We start from the raw sequence: 24,032 nt of genomic DNA, 5'->3' as shown, positions 1-24,032 counted from the left end.
GAAAAAACGCATGTGTGAATCATTTTGAAGTTTTTTCAAGCATTTCCGCATCAAAAAACTGCATTACATATGCTGCAAATCAAAATACGTCAGAAAAGTACCAACTTATGTTCCCAAATAACTACATAAGCATATATTGCAGTTAAAAGGTCTTCGCCAGTATACGTCTTCATTGTATGTGTTTTAAGAGTACTACTTTGCAAACATATATATGGGCATACGGTGAATTAATAAGATTATTTACCAGTGTATGTCACTTCATGTCTTTTAAGATAACTCAGTTGCGAGCATCTATATAAGCATACCTTGCATTTATGAGGTTTTTCATGTCATTTCATGTTTTTTGACACAACTAAGTCGCAAGCACCTATATGGGCACACCTGACGTTTATAACTTATTCACCTGTCATTTCATGGTTTTTAAAATTAATAAGTTGCGAGCATCAAGATGAGCAAACATTGCATTTATGAAGTTTTTCACCTGTGTGTGTCATTTCATGTCTTTTAAGATCACTAAGTTGCGACCATCTATATGTGCATACTTTCCATTTATGACGTTTTTTACTTTTGTGTGTCATTTAATGGTTTTTAAGACTTTGCTTTGACTAAGAAGTTGCGAGCATCCATATGGGCATACCTTGCATTTATGAGGTTTATCACCTGTGCCATTTCATCGATTTTACAATAACAAATTTGCGAGCATCTACATGGGCATACTTTGCATTTATTAGGTTTTACTCCAGTGTATTATTTCATGTCTTTTAAGATGACTATGTCGCGACCATCTATATGTGCATACTTTCCATTTATGACGTTTTTTACTTTTGTGTGTCATTTAATGGTTTTTAAGACTTTGCTTTGACTAAGAAGTTGCAAGCATCCATATGGGCATACCTTGCATTTATGAGGTTTATCACCTGTGCCATTTCATCGATTTTACAATAACAAATTTGCGAGCATCTACATGGGCATACTTTGCATTTATTAGGTTTTACTCCAGTGTATTATTTCATGTCTTTTAAGATGACTATGTCGCGATCATCTATATGAGCATACTTTGCATTTATGAGGTTTTTCACCTGTATGTGTCATTTTATGTTTTTTAAGACTACTAAAATCCGAGCAACTATATGGACAAACCTTGCATTTATGAGGTTTTTCACCTGTGTCATTTGATCGATTTTACAATTACTAATTTTCGAGCATCTACATGGGCATACTTTGCATTTATTAGGTTTTATACCTGTGTGTTATTTCATGTCTTTTAATATGACTATGTCGCGAGCATCTATATGAGCATACTTTGCATTTATGAGGTTTTTCACCTGTGTGTGTCATTTCATGTTTTTTAAGACTACCATAATCCGAGCATCTATATGGACATATCTTGCATTTATGAGGTTTTTCACCTGTGTGTCTTGACATGATTTTTAAGATTACTAAGATGCGAGCATCTATATGGACATACCTTGCATTTATGAGGTTTTTTACCTGTGTGTGTCATTTCATGTTTTTTAAGACTACTTTTTAGCGAGCATCTATACGGGCATACCTTGCATTTATGAGGTTTTTCACCTGTGTGTGTCATTTCATGATTTTTAAGACTACTAAGTAGCGAGCATCTATATGGGCATACCTTGCATTTATGAGGTTTTTCACCTGTGTGTGTCATTTCATGCTGTTTAAGAGTACTAAAACGCGAGCATCTATATGGGCATATATTGCATTTATGAGGTTTTTCACCTGTGTGTGTCATTTCATGTTTTTTAAGACTACCAAATTCCGAGCATCTATATGGACATATCTTGCATTTATGAGGTTTTTCACCTGTGTGTGTCATTACATGGTATTTAAGATTACCAAGATGCGAGCATCTATATGGACATATCTTGCATTTATGAGGTTTTTCACCTGTGTGTGTCATTTTATGTTTTTTAAGACTACTAAAATCCGAGCATTTATATGGACATATCTTGCATTTATGAGGTTTTTCACCTGTGTGTGTCATTACATGGTTTTTAAGATTACCAAGACGCGAGCATCTATATGGACATATCTTGCATTTATGAGGTTTTTCACCTGTGTGTGTCATTTCATGTATTTTAAGATTACTCAGTTGGATGGTTCGATATAAGCATACATTACATTTATGTGGTTTTTCACCTGTGTGTGTCATTTCATGTTCTATAAGATATCTCAGTTGCGAGCATCTATATGGGCATATTTTGCATTTATGAGGTTTGTCACTTGTGTGTGTCGTTTCATGCTGTTTAAGATTACTTGGTTGCGAGCATTTAGATGGGCATACTTTGCATTTATGAGGTTTTTCACCTGTATATGCCATTTTATGTACTTTGAGATGATTTATTTGCGAGAATATATTTTCTTGATTTTTATGAGCACTCACGTCTATGTGAATTACTTTGTGACTTTTGAGAGCACTTTCGCATTCAAAAACTGCGTTACAAAAGCTGCAAATCAAATTACGTGAGAAATGTACCACTCTTCTCAGAATAAGTCGAAGTTCCTTCGGAGTTTCTCGTTCTGAGATTTCTTTTTTAATGTTTTGTTCATCTATCGTCACCTCTGAATACTGTATCATTCTATCTTGGATTCCGTCAGGTGAGGATTGTTGACACCTTTCTATATCGTGATGATTTGTGAAAAGGCCTTTAGTAGAAACCTATAAAAACCAAAATAATCGATGTCAATATTATTATAAATTAAATTTTATAATATTCCATTTGAGTTATGTTTTATTCTTTTGCCTTTCAGCATCTACAGACATTAAAAGTGTAGTGAGAATGAAAATGACGTTAAGAAATGGTAATAGTACCAACATTGATATTAAAAATACAATGTTACCGTAAATAGTTTTTTTTTTTAAATCCACCTATATGTAACATCGTAAAGCAAATGCACAAAACAGAGAACGACACAATTGTGGTGCAACTCTTGGTAATATGTGTAAATGTATTATAGTTTTTAATGCCAAATTTTAGATTGATGTGAATGAGATAGTTTCACTTTACTGTGTTTATTTATAATATTTCTTGATAAAATAATAATTAAAGAACACCAAAATAACGTACATACTATGAGGCAGTTTCGCACTCCGTTCGATAAAAACATTATAAGCTTCGTGGAAGCACTTCGTACCCTTAGGTACCCTTATAGTACCCGTAGGCACAGCCTCAACCTGCCTCCCTCACCCTGCAGTGATGCTACAAAACGACCTACGTGCTGCAGGTCTGACATGGCGGGAGGCACAGGAGTTGGCGATGGACCGAGGGAAGTGACGCCAACTTGTGCTTGCCCTATGCCCCAATGTTGAGACGTGACAGGGTGAAAGAAGAAGAAGACGAAGAAGAAGCTTCGTGTAGTAACTAGTAATTTCTGTGTCAGTGTGTTATTGGAGAGTGTGCACATTGTCGGAAGATGCCGAAAGGTGAAACCAATGTCACAAACAATATTCAAATTGAGAGAATTTATATTTAAATTTTATCAAGCGATTTCGATCAACAGTTTAAGCAATATATTAATATATCATACTTCTGAATTCGTAAGGGAACGCATACTAAGTGTCCGGCAGTTATCCAAAAAGCGACACTGAAGACATGAGAATGAAAGCTATACAAAGACTAAATAGTGAATTTTACAGGAGTGCCTATTAACATTAACTGATATTCAGTTTAGTTTCAACAACTTTACTAAAAAAACCAATGAAGACATTATTTGAAAATTATAATAGAATGTGATTGGGTCATCGATATTTTTAATATGAGTACTGATCACTACAACTAATTGAGTCATATTTTGGGTTCTCTTAATTATTTAATTGATATATACCTGCAGCAATACAATCAGTTATTGTGGATTTAATAAGTGTTTTATTCAAAACTCAATAATTACCCAGTATTAATCAACCTATCATATTAAAGAAGTTAAGACTTTAATTAATGGCTCTCACAATAGTGAAGCGCTTTCTAAATGAAGTGACCATAGGCAATCGGCTTATATATTTTAAATCAAAGTAGGTAGGTATTGATTACCTTAATTATTTTTTTCAATACGACTGGCTATTAATAGTACGGAGATTTAATGAAATTTTAAACGTCAACTTCATGTTGATAAAAATCAGCGAATAGAGAAGTAAATGTGAGCGTAGTTATACACAAACAGCCAGGCCACAATTTTGAAAAATAAATGAATTATTGTGATTTCCATAATCTCACACGTTTGTTTTATATTCTGCACAAATCAGCCAAGCTGCTGTCATACAAAAATCTCATATAAATGCGTTTTAAAGATTTTGCAAATCGCAGAATATGACATTTTCGATTTGCATAAAGCAACCAAACTGCTCTCATACAAAAATGTCCTATAAATGCGTTCTTAAATAAGCCACATTAGATCTGCAAAAAGCAGCCACATGGTAATATTATGTACTTACCTAATTATTAAAAACCTGACTGTAAGGTGTGTTTTTCTACATTCAATTAATATACATTATTTTCTCAATTACATTATATGTTTTTCATTTTATTATATATAACACATAATATAACATAATATATATATTTTTTTAAGTTAAAATTAGTGCCAGGCAGCTAAATACTAATGTATGATTTACAAGGTTTTCAGACTATTTTCAGAACTTTAAAATTTACATAATACTTGTACAACTTTTTTAAGAAAATAGATGAAAAATAACGCTTTTTCTACAAAAATAAGAGTTAGCTGCATTCAAGAATTTGCCCGTTTGAAAACCCGTTTTGCACAAAACAGCCTGGACTGCTAAAACACCAGAATTTCATAGATGTCATGCTTTTATCTCTTTATAAGTTACACAAATTCATATATATATATATATATATATATATATATTATATACTATCTATCATTCGAAAGGTATAAACAGTATACAAAGGCTTTGTGGATTTAAAGAAACACGCTTTACATAAAAGTGCTTCTATCTCTGTTTGAGGTTTGTGTGGACTGGCTGGTTTGCGTATAACTACGCTCATGTTACAATATATAAAATTGAATGTACCCCATTTACTGGTGTGTAATCTGAATATGAACATCCGGGTTGAGGATCTTCATCAGAAAATGGTGGCATTTTATCTTCAGTGAATTCGCGCTTTATGTCAGTTTCAGCTTTAATACCAGTGACACCCGTCGCAGCGAACTGAAATAAACAACGTTTTATGTTGTAAATATTTACATAATATAACAAATTAAAATGTTATTATCTAGGTGGAAGTAGGCTGTTGAAATCCGACATAAATATTGCACACTTAACATTATCAGGCATACTTATTTGTTTTCATTAAATCGAATTTTATGAAAATAGGACTTGATCAATAATTATTGTCAACCACCCCATAATATAATATAACTATGTCCAATCCTAATAGAGTCATATGGGCCTCCACCAATGACATTAATAATGGACAATGCTCTCAACACAGTAGCTAGCAAGTAAATTCGCTCATAGCGACATTGGCATATGCATAGGTAGTTGTCACGAAATTTCCATTATGCGATATCACGCATCGGAAATTTATAGCAATATCACCTTTATTGTAATAGCGTTAGAACAGTGTTTCTAGTGTCAATGTTCATTTGGCCGAACCCGTCCGAACCGAACCATTCAGCAGACCGACAAAAAGCATCAGGAATTTATATCAATATCACCTTTGTTGTAATGGCGTTAGAACAGTTTATGCCATTCGGCAGACCCGACAAAAAAGTGAGTGTCATTTTTTTTCCAGATGCTTCGTCCATATTAATGGCATTGGCCTCCACATAGTGGAGGTGTGTATTAACAGATTTTATTTTTGCGTGAAATGGATGTCAGCCACTTGCTCAACCTATTAGGTCCATAATCTGACTAATACACAAATTGAAAAACAATATGTGTAACTACATGCTAGACACAGGATTCTAACCTGTGACCCACGACTCTATAGGACGATGTGACAATGTAAACATAAGTACGTAGTAGGTACGTATTATTGCAGAACCCATTTTGTTAATTCGAAGAAAAGACCACTGCAGGTATAAACCTTTTTGTTCCTTCCGATTTAAAAATAATATTGTCCAGCAAGAGAAGACTAGCATTTTGATGGCCTAATGTTAATATCCCGTAAGTGTCTTTTTACAAATTGCGAAGGAAGCTAAAAAAACTTAATATTGAATATTGAAATGAAAAAAAAATGAATAACCCGTAACGTAAAAGTGGTAAAGCAAAGGCACAAAACGACTAATATAATGATAAAAGCCAATAAAATGTGACATACCTATAACTAGGGAATCCAATCCCGAGCCAAAATTCTGATCCCGGGATTTCGGGATTACAATTTGACAATCCCGGGATCCCGGGACTGGTCCCGGGATTGGCATTTTTTTCCATTGTTAATATAAAATTTTTATATTTACAAATAACATTGATAGCATCGGTCAAATATAAATCTAGTATAATTTTGTATACGTTCAATCTTGGAAATATACAAGTTTAATGGAGTAAATAATTTTGTAATATAAATAATAATGTGTATTTAATACGAGATTGCTGTTTCTGATAGTAAAGACATAATGAATGGATTAGCGAGATTTAAAATAGTAAAGCAAATAATCATGGCGTACTTATGGCCTTTCCGCTTCATAAATCTAATTAGTCAGCCAAATGTGAAACTGCCGTAAAATGTATGATATCATGGTGGAATTACTTTGTTAAAAGTGCGAAGCATTATTTTTTCCAATCTTTCTCATTTTTAATAATTTATGTAAAAAAATAAAATTAATCGGCTACCTACAGATGGGTATAAATCAAACTTCATTCAAACTTATTTTATTTCAAATGTAGCTATTTTTTATTAAAAGTATTTTTTCTGTTACATTTTCGCTTTTATTTTATTTTTCATAGAAATTGATAAAAAAAATCAATCCCGAAATCCCGGGATTATGTTTATCAATCCCGGGATTCATAGGTATCGAAAATAGCTCAGGATCCCTACCTATAACGTATAAAAATAAACATCCAAATTTGTTATATTACTACATACTGTTTTACCTGTTAAATAATTCGAGTGACATTTTGAAGCGGAATTCAACACACGTCATGCAACATGCTTAACAGGTTAAATAAAAGGATACGGGCTATTACTATAATGGTTGTACCATTTTTGCTAAATTTATTACAGATATGAGAATTTCACATTCGATGAACAGTATTGTTGTTGTTTTTAGTACTTACATCAAACAGACATTTTCGTCATATAGGTCGGATACGGGGTATTGACATTAGAACATCCAATTGTTAATTTTTTGCTTAATTCCGTTTAGAAATTGACTGCGCATTTGTCGACAAAATTATGAATACCTTTGCTTAAACAAATAAAGGATCTATTTACCTCTTTTAAGGGTGAATTGCTGTCGTCCTCGATATTTTCCTGTTTGACTGACACGTCAAATCGACCCTTGCCCTTGAAGTGATTGACGTCTATCCGTTGGTATGCACGGTCACCGATTACTTCCGCTGTTTTGTCAGGCAATAATTTATCGTTTGTTTCGGTTTTTACTTCCATTTTATGCGTTATTTGATATCAGAATCTGTCAATAGCTTCACGACCACGTGCGTCGTGTTATAATAGATAATATACAATGGCATAGACAAAATGGCTTCTACCAATTCACCATAGACATCCGGAGATCGACCACAAAGCAGACTGATAATACTGACAATATTGAATTGAGCACGAACACTGCGATAATGCTATAAAAATCTATAACTGGGGACATGCTAATTTAAAATATTACTGTGATCCATTAAAAGGTTCTGGGGGCCCCTACTTTAAATTATTTTCAACTGGTCCACCAGGTAAATGTAGGTACCTACCTACCACCATTAAATTGACATGAAAATGGTTTCATTTTTGCTTAAATTTTGCCAATGTGTCTCAAAGCACAAAACTCTTGTTTACTGTAAATAAAAAAAAAATCTTTGGCATTTTTGTAAAACGTGGTAACTTTAAGCCAAATAATGTTAATTACACATTGTTAAATATAGTCATAATTAGGTAGATTATTTATTATTGTACAAGTTTAGTAATAAATAAGATATCCTGATTTAATGTGCCATTTCTAGATTCTTGTTTGATATTTATTAAACTTACCTACATAGAAATAATAGAATGCGCCACAAACACGAGCGTTTCAATTTAAACGTACCTACCTATCTATGAATGTCATGACGTATAAATTTAATAATACATCTTGATGGCACAAAAAACCAAGGCCTTCGGAAGGACGCCAGCAGCCCATTGCCCATACCTAAGTAGGTACCACCTTTAAAACAGAACTCGCCGACATTTTTACCCCAAGCGCCAAGTAGAATCCACAAAGTTCGCAACTCCGCCTCACCATAAGGTTTATATCCTGATTTAATGTGCCATTTCTAGATATACACTCTAGGTAGGTACCATTTATTTGAAAAAATACAATACATATTATTATCACTCGGTATTCATTCATGCGTATTGAATGTACTTTTCCTGACCACCTTTATTAGAATACGATGTTATAGGACAAATATTTTTTTTCTGAAAATGTTTATCAACAGTAAAAAAAAATAGATGTTAAGAAATTCTCCACAAGATGGTTTTAACAGTTTTTTTTATACAAAAAATGGACTTGAGTATTATTAATTGCTTGTGGTTCATATAAGACAAATATGACTGACAAAGTTTTTTGTGCACTATTTATATTGAATCTTAACAGCATACCTCCACCATTGGCCACTGGTGTTTTGTGATTATTTCGGTTTCATGTTCGTTCTATAATTTTATTTAGGAATTAAGTATTTTAATAAAAAAAAACAAACGAGTGTCTAACCATGTCTTAACACATCTATTTTTATTGTACCTATAAAATTGTGTACATATGATATAATCAAATTTGGTATACTCATTATTGTTGTATTCTACGGAGTTAAATAAATAAATAATTAAAGGTAGGTAGGTGTATATTTTTGTTTTAAAAATAAGTTTGGCAGCCCTAATCCGCGATGTATGAAAGATAATATATTTCCTACCTATTATTGTTTATGTACGTCATGACAGATTTGAATACCTACGGAGCATGTTTGTGTACCTATATTAATCAATTATTAATCAGTGCTAATGTTAATTTTCCATTGTATCCAGTGGCGGCTCGTCCATATGCACTGCGGAACTTCAGCACACCTAAGCAAACTGAGAAAAATTCCATAAAATAATATACCTACATACATTTATGACGTATATTATTGAATAATAAACAATTATTATTGAAATAAAGCATTATTTGACCAATGTGAACTTTTTTATTATGCATAATAAATATATTTTTATGTACACATTTGGAATAAAGTAGGTAGGTACCTACATCTAGAGATGATTGTCCATTATTTTGATCTGCAAATTTAAAAGTCTAGGATTTATAATAATAAAGATACTCTGGTCTGACCACAACAACAGCACATGGAATATGTTTTCCCACAAAAAAATGACTTGAATGTAAAAAGATTTTTTTTCAGAAACAGGAAAAAATATACTTTTTACAGGTAATATTTTTTAAGAGAATGTCCTATTATGCAATATAATAACAAATAAAAATCATTAAAAAATTATGGTAATAGATTAATTGTACCCAACACTTATTCAGAGTTTGAAACTATACGATTTACTCAAAATTATACAGATGTGACATATAATGATATTTGCTTGTGGACTTCATTTGTTTTCTATTGATCTAAGAATATATTAATTTGCATAATATGGAACCGGTTAGTTTTTAAAACTCAATTATACCCTGCCACCATAAGAGTTTAGATAGGTATGTTGTGGGCGATCTGACAAAAATAGTGCACACTTTTTCAGTCATACTTATATTTTGTTTTCGTTGAATTGAGAATACATTATTATAATCGTGTTAGCTTTATTTTAAACCCTGTCTCACCATACCACAATCTATAAAAATATTCCTTTATCTACAAAATATCTTAAATGTTGTATGATTTAATGGCACAATTTTAGATATTTTATAGATAAACGAATATTTTTTTACTGTTTACTATGTCTTGGATTAGGCAGAGTTGAATTGAATTTGAAAACTAAAAAAAACTAGTTATCTACATATTGTAGTCATGGTCACAGAATAAAATGAACATAAATACGCTTGACTTACAAAGTTTATTGTGCACTATTTATATTGGACCTTAAAAGTCCACCTCCACCCTTCGCCACTGAAAAACACGTACCACGAAAAGCGGTTTGTTTTCCCGCTTTCCCGGAAAATAATGAGTGTCTTACTAAGTAAGAAACAAGCGTCCCCCAGGTACCTACAGGTAAGGAAAATTTCATAATCATCGCAAAAGCCCTACTAGTACTTTTAACGTAAAGCAGGTAAACATTTTCCGATTGATATATCGGGATTATAATAACACTAAAAGAAAGGTTATCAATTTATAGCGGTGCGAATTGTTAATACGTGCGAAAATATCAGGCCTCAAATAACCGCGCGACCTTACATCGGCTGCTAGATTGGATCAAAAGTAAAACTCACATCGCCTTTTATAGTGAACACTTTCCGCCCTGTTTTCCCTCGTTTAGGGGGAAAACACGACTTTGATCTATACAAATATGTTTATAAGGCAGAGATCGAAACTATATTTGCACGAAAAGTGTGGGTTTACGGGGTCTAAAGATTACCTGTTTTAGTGTATTTTTTTACAGATTGAAAACGATCTGTTAGGCTTAGCTGACGGATCCAAGATATAATTTTTACTTCTAAATTAACAAAATAATAGTGCCTCCAAACTTACATTATTGAATTTCCAACTTTCGTATATTTATCCTATTCATTAACCACATAAGTACGTAGGTACTTTATCACGAGCAAAAATTCTAATTCATCATTTACATTAGGTCTACGCATCCAATTCTCACAATATCTAATCATTTGATTTTCATTCCAACATTATCTGGTATCATATTTTAATTTTATTATCCAAAGTATTTTCATAAGTTAATTCTACTCCGAGGAGTGCCTCGCTCACTGACATCGATTTATTTATTAAAGAGGCTTCTTCTTATTTATCTCATAGCGCTTTGAACTCATACATTTTTCTCGCGCAGATTCAAAATATTACGTACGCAAAAATGATTTTATATAATGCAAAGAAGTTTACAGTTATAAATTAGCTTTAGTTTACAGCATTTAGCTAATGATATCGCATCTCAAGTTGTTCACATAAATTTGTTTATTTTTAATCTTAAATTCTAGACTTTTAAAGTACTTACATTTTTCTTATAAAAAAGACCGATTTATAAGACTGCACACATACTAGCTGATGGCACACATTTTGTGGCCGTGTCAACAGACTGAGCGTCGCTTGGGGGCAGCAGTTACTCAAAGGGCGACAAATCGAGGAGAAGCATTAGGTATATATAGGAATAAGTACCTAAACTTAGTATGTAATGACGGTTTCGTTTAAAAAATTGAGCTCACTTGTTGGAAACAAAATATATTTATTAACATAAAAGGTTTTACAAGACTGCTTTTTTTGTAGGGTTCGCGATTTCTAGCTTACTTCTGTTGTCATTGGACGTCACGTCCTTGATGACCAGCAAGGACACGTGTACATTTTCTTATTATATTTAACTATTTAACTTTTTTTTTAATCCTGCCCATTTCATTATTGCACCTGTATAAATCATCTCAATAAATAAATCAACGACATTGGATGAATCTCTGAGGGACTGCAAAAGGGTATTTCATTGAACGGCATTGCTCTTTGGTTGGCGTATTTTGTGGGACCATATCTCATCAAATATAAATAGATATAAGTTTTTGTTTGTCCCCGGTTGACCTAATCACCAATACACTCATACCTAAATGGCTTGCAAGCTTTTAACGGCTTCCAATCCTCGATTTTAAATTAATACAATTTTTCTCGTAAATATCACTGCCACCTGTGTTTCATTTATGTAACATAATAACCTTTAATATACAAAAATAGTAATAAGTATAATAGGAAAGGGGCAGACTTGAGGATTAGTAAACAGCTTTGTGTTTTCAAATCCCTACAGGTTCAACCAGTGGTTGTTATACTGGTCATCTGTGGTCCAGTATCCCCAAACAAAGCCCTGTATTGGGCTATCATAAAGGATTAAATTACTGTATAATCTTTATAATACTAAGAATTTCTTCTTTTAGTTACTATTCGACTTGTCACTATTCCAATGTAATTTATATTATACCTGTGTTATTAATTACCTTTTGTCTGTTGTCATGTTATTTACACATGACACACTTTATTCATATGGCAACAAAACGCAAAAGATCGACCTCAGTGCGCATGCGCATTACGAGTTTCAACGCAGTTCGTCCTATCCATTTCCGGCGCTAAAGACGCAAGGCGGCTTTTTAACATCAAGGGGAAGCGAAATTCGGTCTCACAGTTCCGATCGTTCGAGCAAAGAAGACTTTCTGAAGAGCATATTTGTTTTGTGGTATTTATTAATATTTTCATTACGTTACGGTCCACCGAACTAGCATTCGATTTGTATTCTAAATTGTCTGAATATTATACTTCGTTAGGGGCCCGTAATTGATTTGATTAATTTACACCTTTATACACTTTCGCCCGCTAGTAAATTTATTTATTAATTATACATCTGTTAAAGTTCTTTACACGCGTTTTATTTAAATTACCTTTTATCACTATGCATTTCATAGAGTGGCGCTCAAAACCGAGATATCTATCATTGCATTTCCATGTATTTTATATTATAGGAACATACACGAATGAGTGAAGTAGCCGGACAGGTAACTGAGGTTTTAGAGGTATTGTCAAGCTACTCACGATCCTGCATTTCCCCATGTCTCATAATCTGCCGCGTTCCTATCCCATCCAACTCCAATTCACTCCTCTTTTCCCTACGTTACAATCTGATAAATTGTCACAATTCCCACCTTTCCTTCTCCTCATCCTCTTTCCTAGCATGACACTGTATAATTCCATGATTAAATTTCTTTTGTTATTAATTAACTTTTTATGCCTGTATAATTCCAATTAAATTTATTTTTAATAATAAACAACATAACCCTATATTTCTATCGCCTATTGCAATAAACTTGTTCTTTTTGAAAAGACCGAGTGTTGCCAATCACTCATAGTTTTGAAAGTTGTCAGCTGGTGATTTTTAATGTATCTAAAACCGTGGACTCGCAATATTGACCATTAAAGTAGAGATGGCATTTCAATTAGATTTATTAGTATACATTTTGTAAGTGAAGTATACAAGAACATTCTCAGATAGGTAGGTATTGAGGTTATGAAACGATGATAAAAAATACTCTATAATAATGGGGCGGTATTTTGTCAAGGAATGTCACTGAAATCGATACTCTTGTTGGAATCTGCACAATATTGACAACTGCTATAACATGAGCACCGCGATGTCCGAGTGGTAATGTATCCGCTTGGTAAGTCGAGGGTCTCGGGTTCAAATCCAGGGTCTAGTAAAATTCACATGTATTTTTTCATGTCTGTTTAAATCCAGAGCATGGAACAAATAGGTAGAGCAAATGGTTAACATCCATTTCTCGTAAAAAATAATCGTGGGGCGGGCAGGATCCACAATGGATTGTGGAGCCAATTATAATTATACTATAATATTTAAACTATTTAAAAATAAAGTGTTATATGATTATGTTTTTAACAGTGGATTATATTAAAGGAATAATATTATAAAGTGAAACCTATTTTATTATCTAAATCCCATAACATAACAGGGCTGCCAATTACAGTTTCAAAACAAAAATATATTTTTATTTTTCAAAATTGAAGATTGATACATAATTAAAGTTTAATTTAATATAAATAATTAATTTATATTGCCAGCATCTATATGAGCAAACCTTGCATTTATGAGGTTTTACACCTGTGTGTCATTTCATGTTTATGAAGCTCACTAAGTGTCGAGCATCTATAAGGGCATAATTTGCATTTATGAAGACTTTCACCTGTATGTGTCATTTCATGGCTTTAAAATTAATAAGCTGCGAGCATCGATATGTGCATACCTTGCATTTATGAGGTTTTTCACCTGTGTGTGTTATTTCATGGTTTTTAAGATTACGAAGTTGTTAACATCTATAAGGGCATACCTTGCATTTATGAGGTTTTTCACCTGTGTGTGTCATTTCATGTTTTTTAAGACTACTTAGTAGCAAGCATCTATATGGGCATACCTTGCATTTATGAAGTTTATCACCTGTGTGTGTCATTTTATGTCTTTAAAGATCACTCAGTTGCGAGCATCAATATTTGCATTTATTGCATAAGTGAGGCTTTTCGCCTGTGTCATTTCATGGTTTTTAAGATATCTCAGTTGCGAGCATCTACATGTACATACCTTGCATTTATTAGGTTTTTCACCAGTGTGTATCATTGTACATTACATGTATATTTAGATTAATTAGTTGCGAGAATCTATATGGGCATACCTTGCATTTATGAGGTTTATCACCTGTGTGTGTCATTTCATGTTTTTTAAGACTACCAAGTTGCGAGCATTTATATGTGCATACCTTGCATTTATGAGGTTTTTCACCCGTGTATGTCATTTCATGGGTTTTAAGGCTACGGAAATGCGTTTGCACCTGTGTGTGTAATTTCATGTCTTTTAAGATGACCATGTTGCGAGCATCTATATGTGCATACCTTGCATTTATGAGGTTTTTCACCTGTGTGTGTCATTTCGTGGTTTTTAAGAGTACTAAGTTGCGAGCACCTATATTGGCATACTTTGCATTTATATGGTTTTTCACCTGTGTGTGTCATTTTATGTTTTTTAAGACTACTAAGTAGCGAGCATCTATATGGGCATACATTGCATTTATGAGGTTTTTCACCTGTGTGTGTCATTTCATGCTGTTTAAGAGTACTTAGTTGCGAGCATATATATGGGCATACTTTGCATTTATGAGGTTTTTTACCTGTGTGTGTCATATTATGGTTTTTAAGACTATTTAGTCGCAAGCACCTATATGTGCATACTTTACATTTATGAGGTTTTTCACCTGTGTGTGTCATTTCATGGCTTTTAAGATATCTCAGTTGCGAGCATCTATATGTGCATACTTTGCATTTATGCGGTTTTTCGCCTGTGTGTGTCATTTCATGTCTTTTAAGATCACTCAGTTGCGAGCATCTATATTTGCATACCTTGCATTTATAAGGTTTTTCACCAGTGTGTGTCATTACATGTTTTTTTAGATTAATTAGTTGCGAGAATCTATATGGGCATACCTTGCATTTATGAGGTTTATCACCTGTGTGTGTCATTTCATGTTTTTTAAGACTACCAAGTTGCGAGCATTTATATGTGCATACCTTGCATTTATGAGGTTTTTCACCCGTGTGTGTCATTTCATGGGTTTTTAGGCTACGAAAATCCGAGCATCTATATGGGCCAATGACATATTAAATGGACGACTCACTTCATACCCGGCGCGCACGAGAAATTGTGCATGAAAGTCGTTCACAGATGTATAGGTAGATGTCACGTGACCATTGACGTATCCGTTTCCATTATGCGATACAATCTTCGAGAATTTATAGTAATATAACCTTTATTGTAATGGCGTATTAGTGTCATGACTCATTGCGTTTGAAACAGATTCTCGGTTACTTACGACTTCTCGGAGATTAGACGCCAGTGAGCTCAGCGAATCACAGGCGACTGACTGTCCAATGGTTCCTGTCATTCAATTGCATTGAATAAACATTCATCAATATCTTAAAATGGCATTTTATAAATAATAAATAATACTAACACATGCAAAGTGATATCCCATCTTTCTTGGAGTGTTTAGTAGATTTTTTTACAATTTTTAACTAGGCACATTGGCATTTTGTAACACAATAATAACGGTGGAGTCGAAACCTGACAGTCAGAAATTTTGTATGGGCAGACCCAGCGGTGTCGCCAGACCGCTTGCAAGCAGAATGTTCATTTGAGCGTAGGATACCGATATTAAAATATGAATTTCGCCATCCGGCAGACCCGTCACAAAGTGAGTGTCATTTTATTTTCTAGATGCTTCGTCCATATTAATGTCATTGATATGGGCATACCTTGCATTTATGAGGTTTTTCACCTGTATGTGTCATGAAATGTTTTTGAAGACTACTAAGACTCGAGCATCTATAAGGGCATAACTTGCATATATGAGGTTTTTCACCTGTATGTGTCATTTCATGGCTTTTAAGATTAATAAGCTGCGAGCATCGATATGTGCATACCTTGCATTTATGAGGTCTTTCACCTGTGTGTGTCATTTCATGGTTTTTAAGATTACGAAGTTGTGAGCATCTATATGGGCATATTTTGCATTTATGCGGTTTTTCACCTGTGTGTGTCATTTCATGTCTTTTAAGAGCACTCAGTTGCGAGCATCTATATTTATATTTATTGCATTTATGAGGTTTTTCACCTGTGTGTGTCATTTCATGTTTTTTAAGATTACTAAGTCGCGAGCATTTATATGAGCATACCTTGCATTTATGAGGTTTTTCACCTGTGTGTGTCATTTCATGGTTTTTAAGATGACCTAGTTGCGAGCATCTATATGAGCATACCTTGCATTTATGAGGTTTTTCACTAGGGTGTGTCATTTTATGTGCTTTGAGATGATTTAGTTGCGAAAATATATTTTCTTGATATTGATCAGCATTCACGTTCGTGTGATTTATTTTGTGGCGTTTAAGAGCCCTTCCGCATCCAAAAACTTCATTACAAAAGCTGCAAATCAAATTACGTGAGAAATGTACTACTCTTCTCAGAATAAGTTGAAGTTCCTTCGGAGTCTCCCGTTTTGAGATTTCTCTTTTAAGGTTTTGTTCATCTACCGTCACCTCTGAATATAGTATCATTCTATCTTGGATTCTATCAGGCGAGGATTGTTTACACCTGTCTATATCGTGATGCTTTGTGAAAAAGCCTTTAGTAGAAAACTAGAAAAAACAAATATAAGTCAATTTTATTTTTAATTAGATTTTAAGCTGTTGTTTTTTTCAAAGCTTATGCCTGTCAGCCAGCATCTTGCAAAAAGTGTGTTGAAAATGAATATGAGGATAAGAAATGGTAATAGTACCAACACAGATAATAAATACTAACAATGTTACGGAATGAATAGTAAGTAGTTTTTTAAAAATGCATCTACATATAATATCGAAAAGCAAATGCACAAAACTGACTATGACAAAATTGTGGTACTTTTCTTGGTAATATGTTTCGAATGCCAAATCTTAGATTGATGTGAATAGGATAGTTTCAAGGGCGGACTTGCTCAGCGTTGGTCAAAATGGTGCTTTTCTTTTTATTTTCAAAGCATGATCCTGGACATACCTTAAACGTTGTAGACACTCTATTTATATAATTTTGAAACCTTATTATCCTTTATATTCATTTTAAACATTTGATAACTGCATAAAGTATTTTTATTACATAAAATAGTACTCTTTTAAACTTCTCGCTCTAGTTTTAGAAAATTGTCATATTTAAGTACATAAAGGTGCAGTGGTGTCATAAACGCATTTATAAAACCATCTTAACGGTACCTAACCGATTTTTATTTTTAAACATTGCAAGGCATTCAAAGCACTAGAAGCCTCTGCCAAAAGAATGGGTTTAAAAATAAACTAGGCAAAAACTAAATACATGCTTGTCTATGTCACACCACGAGAAGTCGCACCAAAGTTAGATATTGGTGCATACAAGTTTGATACGGTCGACAGTTTCATATTCCTTGGATCTCTTGTAACTCGACATAATGATATTACAGAACAAATCAATAAGAGAATCATGTCTGCGAATAAATGCTACTTTGGTCTGTTAAGACATTTTAAGTCCCGCTTACTATCTCGTCGAACTAAAAGCACTCATTACAAGACACTTGAAAAGTCAGTGCATACCTACGCATCGGAAACCTGGACATTAACTCTGCGAAATGAACGAGCTCTGAACATCTTTGAAAGACAAATTCTCCGCCGTATATATGGACTGATCAGGGATGGCACCAATTGGAGGAGAAGATATAATGCTGAGCCCTACGGGCTGTACAAAGATTGCAGCGCAGTTCAATCAATTAAGATTGGGAAACTGCGATGGCTAGGTCATGTGCACCGTATGAATGACAATAAACCGGCAAAGAGAGTGATGTCCAGCAATCCAATAGGACGAAGAAGGAGAGGGAGGCCAAAGATTCGCTGGTTAGATGGAGCTGCCAGTGACTGCCGTTTTTTTTTTTTTTTTTTTTTTTCAATTTTAATTTATTTTACATATTGTGGACATTACAAATTATAAGTTTAAGACGTTCACAACATGACATTTAGAAACAAATAAATATTATTAAAAAAGTATTATGTAATATTGTAATTATGCAATATTAAGTTATTCTATAGTATAAATGTGTAAATACAAAAAATATGAAGTATATAGGTACAAGGAAGTACACCGGATGAGTTGTGATGATTTTGGGGTTACCAAATTGGAAAGCGGCCACACTGGATAGGGACAGGTAGAGGGAGCTGTTGGAGGAGGCTAGGACCCACACCGGGTTGTCACGCCCCTGATGATGATGATGACATGTTCAAACACGCGCGTTAACATCATTTTACTCCTCCTTCAATTATAGTTTGTCAATTTATGGCTACGGCCGTATGTTGTAGCTTAACTACTGGGGAATGCCAAATGGCGTATTTCAAAAAAACACTACCTTATTCTGAGGTCAATAATTATTATAATGCAATCATTATTCGTAGGATGTTTATCACATTTCAATGGTCAAATACATAGCTTATAATGAGTATCTTTAGAATTATCTTCAAATGTGTTATTCTTGCCCTAATAATATTGAATAATAAAATGCCCAATTCTTGTCAAATTTGAGATCACAGAGATTATTAATATATTTTTTTATAGTAAATATTTCCACTATAATAATGTTATAGTGAATGTTATGTTAGTGATGCTAACGCGCGTGTTTGAACATGTACCGTTTAAAAAAAAATCAGTTAGGTACCGATAAGTTGGTTTTATAAATACGTTTGAATATTAATAAATGTGAAAAATGTTAACACCACTGCACATTTATGTACTGAAATATGACTATATTCTAAAACATTAGAGCAAGAGGTTTAAAAGAATACTATTTAATGTAATAAAAATACTTTATGCAGTCATCAAATGTTTAAAATAAATATAAAGGATAATAAGGCTTCAAAATTATATAAAATTTATATTATCGATTTATTTATATTATTCATAAAGATTATCTACAACGTTTAAGGCATGTCCAGGATCATGCTTTAAAAAGAAAACAAAAGCTCCATTTTGACCTACGCTGAGCATGTCCCCCCTTAAATGTTGCGTCCTTGTGTGAAAAGTCGATACAATAGTATATTTACAGTTTACAATGAAAACTTCATCTCTATCGGTTTTTGACAAAAATCCTTAACAAAGACAAGCACGAGAAATTATTGTTTTTAATTTGACCGAATATTTAAAAGTAGATATATATTTATATGGAAAATGATTTTAAAGTCTGCGTTTTATAACAACTTTACTAAAATACGAATAAAACCATTATTTGAAAATTATAAAAAAAATGTGATTGGGTCATCGATATATTATTTAATATGTATACTGATCACTTCTACTAATTCAGTCATAAGTTGTGTTATCCTAATTATTTAATGAATACATACCGGCAGCAATACAATTAGTTAATGTGGCTTTAATGAGTGTTTTCTTCAAAACTCAATAATAACCCAGCAATAATTAACCTACCTATCATAATAATTAATAAGTTAAGACTTTAACTAATGGCTCTTACAATACTATCTGAAGCGCTTTCCAAATTGAGTTACTATATGCAATCGGCTTTTGTATTTGAAATCAAAGTAGATAGGTATTGATTACTTTAATTACAATTTCAATACGACTGGCTAGGAATAGTACGGAGATTTATTGAAATTTTAAACGTCAACCTTCGATAAAAATCGGCGAATATATAAAATTGAATGTACCTCATCTCCTGGTGTGTAATCTGAATGCGAACATCCGGGTTGAGGATCTTCATCAGATAATGGTGGCATTTTATTTTCAGTGAATTCGCGCTTTATGTCAGTCTCAGCTTTGACACCTGTGACAGACGTCGCAGCGAACTGAAATAAACGTTTCATATAACATGTTGTCAATATTTACATATAACAAATTAAAGTTTTATTATGTAGGTGGAAGTAGGCTGTTGAAATCCGACATAAATAGTGCATAATAAACATTATCAGGCATACTTATTTGTTTTCATTAAATCGAATTTTATGAAAATTGGACATGATCCATAATTATTGTGAACACCCATATATATAATAAATAACTGTGTCCGATCCTAATAGAGTCATATGGGCCTCCACAGAGTGGAGGTTTATATTAACAGATTGTGTTTGTACGTGAAATGGGTGTCAGCCACTCGCTCAACCTATTAGTTCCATAATCTGACTAATACACAAATTGAAAAACAATATGTGTACCTCCATGCCAGACCCAGGATTTTAACCTGTGACCCACGACGCTATAGTACTGATACCTCCACGTTTCTACGTGCATGGAAGACCCCTTTAGGGTAAAGTATGAGCGAAGCTATGGATGCCACATTCATGTTTTTTACTGTCCGCTAAGCCAAATATCCGTCAATCGTCGCTCCATCAAATAAAGTGCACTGTACTTTTATTAATCATAATAATTAATAAGTTAAGACTTTAACTAATGGCTCTTATAATACTCTCAATAATTAATAATTGAGTTACCATAGGCAATCGGCATTTTTTTGTATTATAAATCATAGTAGGTTGGTACCTATTGATTACTTCAATTACTTTTTTCAATACGACTGGCTAGGAATAGTACGGAGATTTATTGAAATTTTAAACGTCAACCTTCGATAAAAATCGGCGAATAGAGAAGCAAATGTTACAATATATAAAATTGAATGTACCCCATGTCCTGGTGTGTAATCTGAATGCGAACATCCGGGTTGAGGATCTCTATCAGAAAATGGTGGCATTTTATCTTTAATGAATTCGCGCTTTATGTCAGTCTCAGCTTTGATGCCAGTGACACCCGTCGGAGCGAACTGAAATAAACAACGTTTCATATAACGTGTTGTCAATATTTACATATAACAAATTAAAGTTTTATTATCTAAGTGGAAGTAGGCTGTCGAAATCCGACATAAATAGTGCACACTAAACATTATCAGGCTTCCTTATTTGTTATCATTAAATCGAAATTTATGAAAATTGGACTTGATCCATAATTATTGTGAACCACCCATATATTATATTATTATATAAATGTGTCCGATCCTAATAAGAGTAATATGGGCCTCTAAGGTTTGTATTAACAGATTTTGATTTTATGTAAATGGATGTCAGCCACTTTCTCAACCTATAAGGTCCATAATCTGACTATTACACAAATTGAAAAACAACATGTACCTACATGCCAGACCCAGGAATCTAACCTGTGACCCACGACGCTATAGAACGAAGTGATACTGTAAACAGAAGTACTTAGTACGTATTATTGCAGAACTCATTTTGTTTTCGAAGAAAAGACCACTGTTGTCGGTATAAACCTTTTTGTTCCTTCCGATTTAAAAATAATATTGTCCAGCAAGAGAAGACTAGCAAGACTTTTTACAAATTGCGAAGGAAGCTAAAAAAACAGAATATTGAATATTGAACAGAAAAAAATGAATAACCCGTAGAGTAAAAAGTGGTAAAGCAAAGCACATAACGACTAATATAATGATGAAAGCCAATAAAATGTGACATACCTATAAGGTATAAAAATAAACATCCAAATTTGTTATATTATTACTTACTGTTTTACCTGTTAAATAATTCGAAAGTGACATTTTGAAGCTGAACTCAACACACGTCATGCAACACGCTTAACAGCTTAAAGGAAAGGATACGGGCTATTACATGTTATTTCCTGCAACGTTCAAATACGGGAAATTACTATAATGGCTGTACCATTTTTGTTAAAATAATTACAGATAGGTATGGGAATTTCACATTCGTTGAACAGTATTTTTGTTGTTTTTAGTAGGTACTTACATCAAAAAGACATTTTCGTCATATAGGTCGGATACGGGGTTAGAACATCCAATTGTAATTTTTTGCTCAATTCCGTTTAGAAAGTGACTGCGAATTTGTCGACAAAATTATGAATACCTTCGCTTAAACAAAATAGGAATCTGCTTACCTCTTCTAAGGGGATAATATTGCTGTCGTCCTCGATATTCTCCTGTTTGACTGACACGTCAAATCGACCCTTGCCCTCGAAGTGATTGAGGTCTATCCATTGGCATGCAGCGTCGCAGATTACCTCCGCCGTTACGTCAGGCAATAATTCATCGTTTGTTTCCATTTTATGCGGTATTTGATATCAGAATCTGTCAAAAGCTTCACGACTAAGTGCGTCGTGTTTTAATAGATAATATACAATGGCATAGACAAAATGGATTCTACCAAATTACCATAGACATCAGGAGATCGACCACAAAGAAGACTGGTAATAATGACAATATTGAATTGAGCAGTTACTACCAATATAAACAGAGCTTAATGCTGTCAAGATCTATAACTGGGGACATACATACCTACCTAAAATATTACTGTGATTATAAGATTCTGGTGGACCCTTCTTTAAATTATTTTCAACTGGTTTACCAATGTACCAATTGTCATGACCTCGGACTTCGGGTCTTTTACCTAGAGTACCTTTTAGGGGTGTAGAGTGGCCTGAACACGCCCTTGGCCTCGTAGTCAAATAAACTTCACCGTTGCACCTGCACCCTTGACCACCCAGAGGGACGTTTCTTTCCAGAAATAAGTCACACGGCCCGTGTCTTAGAGACTGAGGACACGGTTCGTGGAAGATCAGGTTCGAGTAAAGTACGCGAGATGATGAGTGATATTAGGCTTTTGCCATTTAACTGGTGTTACTACGCGTGTTGTTAAAATATCATGTATAAAACTATGTAGTAAAATGTCTAGTTGAAAACGTATGAAAATTGTAATACCTACCATGTGTAAAGAATGAATGAGAAAGATAACAGGTTGTACCAGAGGAATGAAAGAGTTGATAGAAAATAATTATAAATTTGTAAACACGGCTATTCAAATGTACGCTCTGAAACGTCGATAAATCGGTTAGTATTCACTTTTTGGATACTAATCATGGGGCCCATTCAATAAGGAATTCCGTCAACTACGGTTTGACATCCAGATAAGGCGATTCGGAGAAGGTTCATGAAAATCTCGTCACCGTACTGGCAGAAGTTGGTAGGTGACAAAATTGAGAAAAATGAGTTAAGTATACAGCGAGATTTTTGGGTATCAAGTCTTCGTCTGGAATAACTCAGTAGGTGCAATTTTTATTCCAGTTTGTCCAAAATAGCAATTTATTTTATCGGTAAGTACATTAATGCAAATTATACACAAGCAATAATTGTTGGTATTCTTTTATATAATCTTTTAATATACTTTTCTATCAAGAAAATAGACTGGAAGAAGTTGGTAGGTGTGCACTTACTGATTTGTGCCTGACAGCAATGTGTCGAATGTCAATCTTACGTATATGTCAGTTCGCTGTAATCGTCAGTAATTGGGCAGTCAACGTTAATAAATCTCTCCGTAAAATGGATTAACATACAAAACCAAGAAAGGAAGAGATCATGAAATGCCTGGCAAATTGCATAAAGAAGTTAATTTTGATACCTACATGTAGATTTCGATGCACAAATATATTTTCTGGTAATGAGATTTGTCGATCATTTTGGAGTTTAGATTATTCAAGACAAAGGGATTACCTTAATAATATTAATGAAAATTCTCCTATTCGAAA

General features: G+C 33.5%; 2 protein-coding genes and 1 long non-coding RNA gene across 3 annotated transcripts in view; all 3 read right to left on the bottom strand.

Annotated features, from left to right (window-relative positions):
• Positions 1 to 588: 588 nt before the first annotated feature.
• LOC147077202 (uncharacterized) lies at positions 589 to 7,592 on the bottom strand. The gene is made up of 3 exons (XM_085941022.1): positions 7,419 to 7,592; positions 5,063 to 5,191; positions 589 to 660 (listed from the first exon to the last, which is right to left on the bottom strand). Exons 1-3 carry the CDS (start codon positions 7,590 to 7,592, stop codon positions 589 to 591), a joined length of 375 nt encoding a protein of 124 aa, XP_085797148.1.
• Positions 7,593 to 9,127: 1,535 nt separating this feature from the next.
• Positions 9,128 to 24,032, bottom strand: part of LOC147077199 (uncharacterized) — a 45,685-nt gene continuing 30,780 nt past the window's right edge. The window contains exon 2 of the long non-coding RNA XR_015069429.1: positions 9,128 to 9,257. This is a non-coding gene — a long non-coding RNA (uncharacterized LOC147077199). The remainder of the gene's footprint in view (positions 9,258 to 24,032) is intronic.
• LOC147077201 (uncharacterized) lies at positions 13,008 to 22,602 on the bottom strand. Its single transcript, XM_085941618.1, has 4 exons — positions 22,389 to 22,602; positions 21,112 to 21,249; positions 20,144 to 20,281; positions 13,008 to 13,055 (listed from the first exon to the last, which is right to left on the bottom strand). The coding sequence occupies exons 1-4, from the start codon at positions 22,551 to 22,553 to the stop codon at positions 13,008 to 13,010; spliced, it is 489 nt and encodes a 162-aa protein (XP_085797744.1). The 5' UTR covers positions 22,554 to 22,602.

The sequence above is a fragment of the Rhyacophila brunnea genome, unplaced genomic scaffold (genome assembly GCF_057557595.1).
Source record: "Rhyacophila brunnea isolate RB1 unplaced genomic scaffold, BYU_Rbru_1.0 scaffold_13, whole genome shotgun sequence".
Taxonomy (NCBI): domain Eukaryota; kingdom Metazoa; phylum Arthropoda; class Insecta; order Trichoptera; family Rhyacophilidae; genus Rhyacophila; species Rhyacophila brunnea.
Note: the sequence above shows the minus strand (reverse complement) of the source record. Positions and strands in the feature narration are given on the sequence as shown.